General features: G+C 41.2%; 1 protein-coding gene across 1 annotated transcript in view; it reads left to right on the forward strand.

Annotated features, from left to right (window-relative positions):
• Window positions 1-2,587, forward strand: part of scfd1 (sec1 family domain containing 1) — a 41,173-nt gene that overhangs the window by 28,446 nt on the left and 10,140 nt on the right. The window contains exon 17 of the mRNA XM_046063140.1: window positions 2,064-2,143. Within this exon, the coding sequence (XP_045919096.1) occupies window positions 2,064-2,143 (80 nt within the window). The remainder of the gene's footprint in view (window positions 1-2,063; window positions 2,144-2,587) is intronic.

Below are 2,587 nucleotides of genomic sequence, written 5' to 3' on the forward strand. Positions count from 1 at the left end.
AGTTTTTAATTAGTTTATCAACTAAATTTTTTTCTGTTTCACTCAAAAAACCCTGCCTACTTTAACGCCTGCACGCACCAGACCAATCACTGTGTAAAGTGGCCATGGCTGATGGATTGTCTGACCTTCACAGCCTCAGAAAGGCTCTTTCAGACGCTGTTTGACAATCTGAAGGTACCTCCTTGTAGCACACTGAGGCTTTCACAGCGAGGCCTGTGGTTCCCCTGGTCTGTTCAGATCTCCAGCTCGTCCCATGCTTCCTTTGCTGACGGATGGTATGACAGCTCTCCCCTCTGCCAAGAAATGAGCCTCACTTTTTTTCATCCCGCTTTCATCCACCTGAGAGATGGATCGACCCGGGATTATCCCCTCAACCTTCCATCACCACCCACCTCTTTTTCTCTCTTCCTGTCATCTGTGGTCATCCCTCTCCCTCTGTGACCAGCTCTTTGCCTCCTGTCTTTCTTTTTGTCTCTTTCTCTTCTTCCTCTCCCTCCTTTGATCTGCCTCCCTCTCTCAGACCTCTCTCTCACCCTTTTCTCCCTCCCTCTATCTGCTTTAGTCTCCAGAGAGCTGCTCCAATTTCTGACTGATGTGGTGGGACTTCAGGCCTACAAAAACAACCACACTCACATTCTCATAGACATGCACACACGTGGCTTAGCAGTTGTGTAATCCATCAGTGGCTCCCGCTGAGCTGCCAGTCCGGATCTTGTTGAAGAGGAAACTGTGTGTAGATGATGCTCTACGTCACCTTAACTAGTTATAGGTAGCAAATAGAAATAGTTTTCTTCCTACCATGCATACAATGTGATGTTTCCACGATGTTTTCCTTGGCGGGGCAGAGAGGCTTCTGAAGCAACAGTTTTGAAGTGGCGTGTCTGCTGATGTAGAGCAGTACCAATAACTTCATGTCATTGAACCTGGTTCAACTTTTTCTGCTATGCGTCGCGATCCAGTGAAATGCTGCATTTGCCAAAGAAATGCGTGCAAGCTTCAACACAGTACTATTTACTTCGCTTTCATTCCGGCAAAATATGGAAATATATCAGCAAGTGGCGATTCCTGGTGTCAAACCCTTTTTGCATCTAAACGAAAACAGTTTTACACACATGGTTCAACATTGTTATGAAATTTATCCTGTGAGTTTGTAATGTTTAGACAAAAAAATTCTCATTTTATTATGTTATTTCTATTATGCCACGTCCATTTCTTGCATTTGAAGCGCCCCCTTGTGGTCGTTTGTATCTCAGTCCTGCAGTGTTGTATGCTAAATTTGGTGGTGATTGGGTCACAATCCAAAAAGTAGTATGGTGGATTTTTATGGTCCAAAAGGCATTTTTAGTAGAGCTGGACTTGTGTGAGAAATTTCAAGTCAATTGGACTTATGGTGTAAAGGACGTGGTCTTACCAAAATTGCATTTTTGAGCCATAATTTTGTTTTGTTTTGTTAATTTTGTGTTTCTAACTCATACCAGCTCACAGTAATTTGAGCTGATATGACAGACAACAAATAATAGTAATAATAAACCGACACAAACTCACAAATGTCACCGTTATAATTTTCCAGAGTTATAAAATCTTGTCTTGTAGTATTATAAACAACTGTGCAGTGTTTTGGTGTCAGACAAACCTTCAAACTTATGGATCTGTTAATCAAACTCACCATCTGGGATCTTATTTCTATGTTTCACTAGTAAGACAGTTGTTGTTAAATCCAGCGAAATCAACGGCTAACTTTTCACAGCTGCAGCTTGTTAAGACACTGAGAAAGCTTTTCAGATTTTATCAATGGTCCTCTTTCAGATTTCGATATAAAAACAATTATGTATCCCAAGGTTGAAAAGTATGAAAGGTGAACGATCTTCTGTACAAACTGGTTCCAGCGAGATGGGAAGGCCAGCTTTCATTTGTTGTCCATGACTTAACTGTTCAAAGTACTGCACAAGAGTTCACAGTAGTCGTTGAGGCGCCGGGTTGTCTTTCATCATTTTTCTTGGTCATCCCGGCTTGTTACCAGAGGTTATTGTCTAATGTTTGTGTGATTGTTCTGTGTGTTTCAGTCGGACTTGGACCAGTATAGAACGGCTCTGTTGGATGCAGGCTGCGACCTTTCACCTCTCAACTACATCAAACAGTGGAAGTAAGTCTGTTTTGAAAAGTAATTTGATGAAATTACTGTCAAAGGTCTTTGCTGCATCATCAAACCACAGCTTTGGTTTTTAACAGTTTATGTACCATTTGAGCTTCAAATCACTTCTATATTTTTAAACCCATGGAAACAACTGGAACCACTAGATTTATACCTAGGGCCATATAGTTTTTAAACACATTTATCATGTCATTTGTCATTTTGTACTAACACAAAAGCCCTTTTTGGGAACACCTAGAAGAGAGCAAATAAGGGTAATATGTCGTCTCTGTTTTAATAAAAATATTGCCTGGATGATAACTTCTGAGTAGAGTTTATAGTTATTAAGTTCAACAGAAGAGCCAGTCATGTTGAGTCATTCTGGTTTCCTCTCATCTTTTCCAGGGCATTTACAAAGATGGCCGCCACCCCTGCCAACTACGGCAACAGCGGAGT

Source organism: Micropterus dolomieu, linkage group LG11 (genome assembly GCF_021292245.1).
Source record: "Micropterus dolomieu isolate WLL.071019.BEF.003 ecotype Adirondacks linkage group LG11, ASM2129224v1, whole genome shotgun sequence".
Taxonomy (NCBI): domain Eukaryota; kingdom Metazoa; phylum Chordata; class Actinopteri; order Centrarchiformes; family Centrarchidae; genus Micropterus; species Micropterus dolomieu.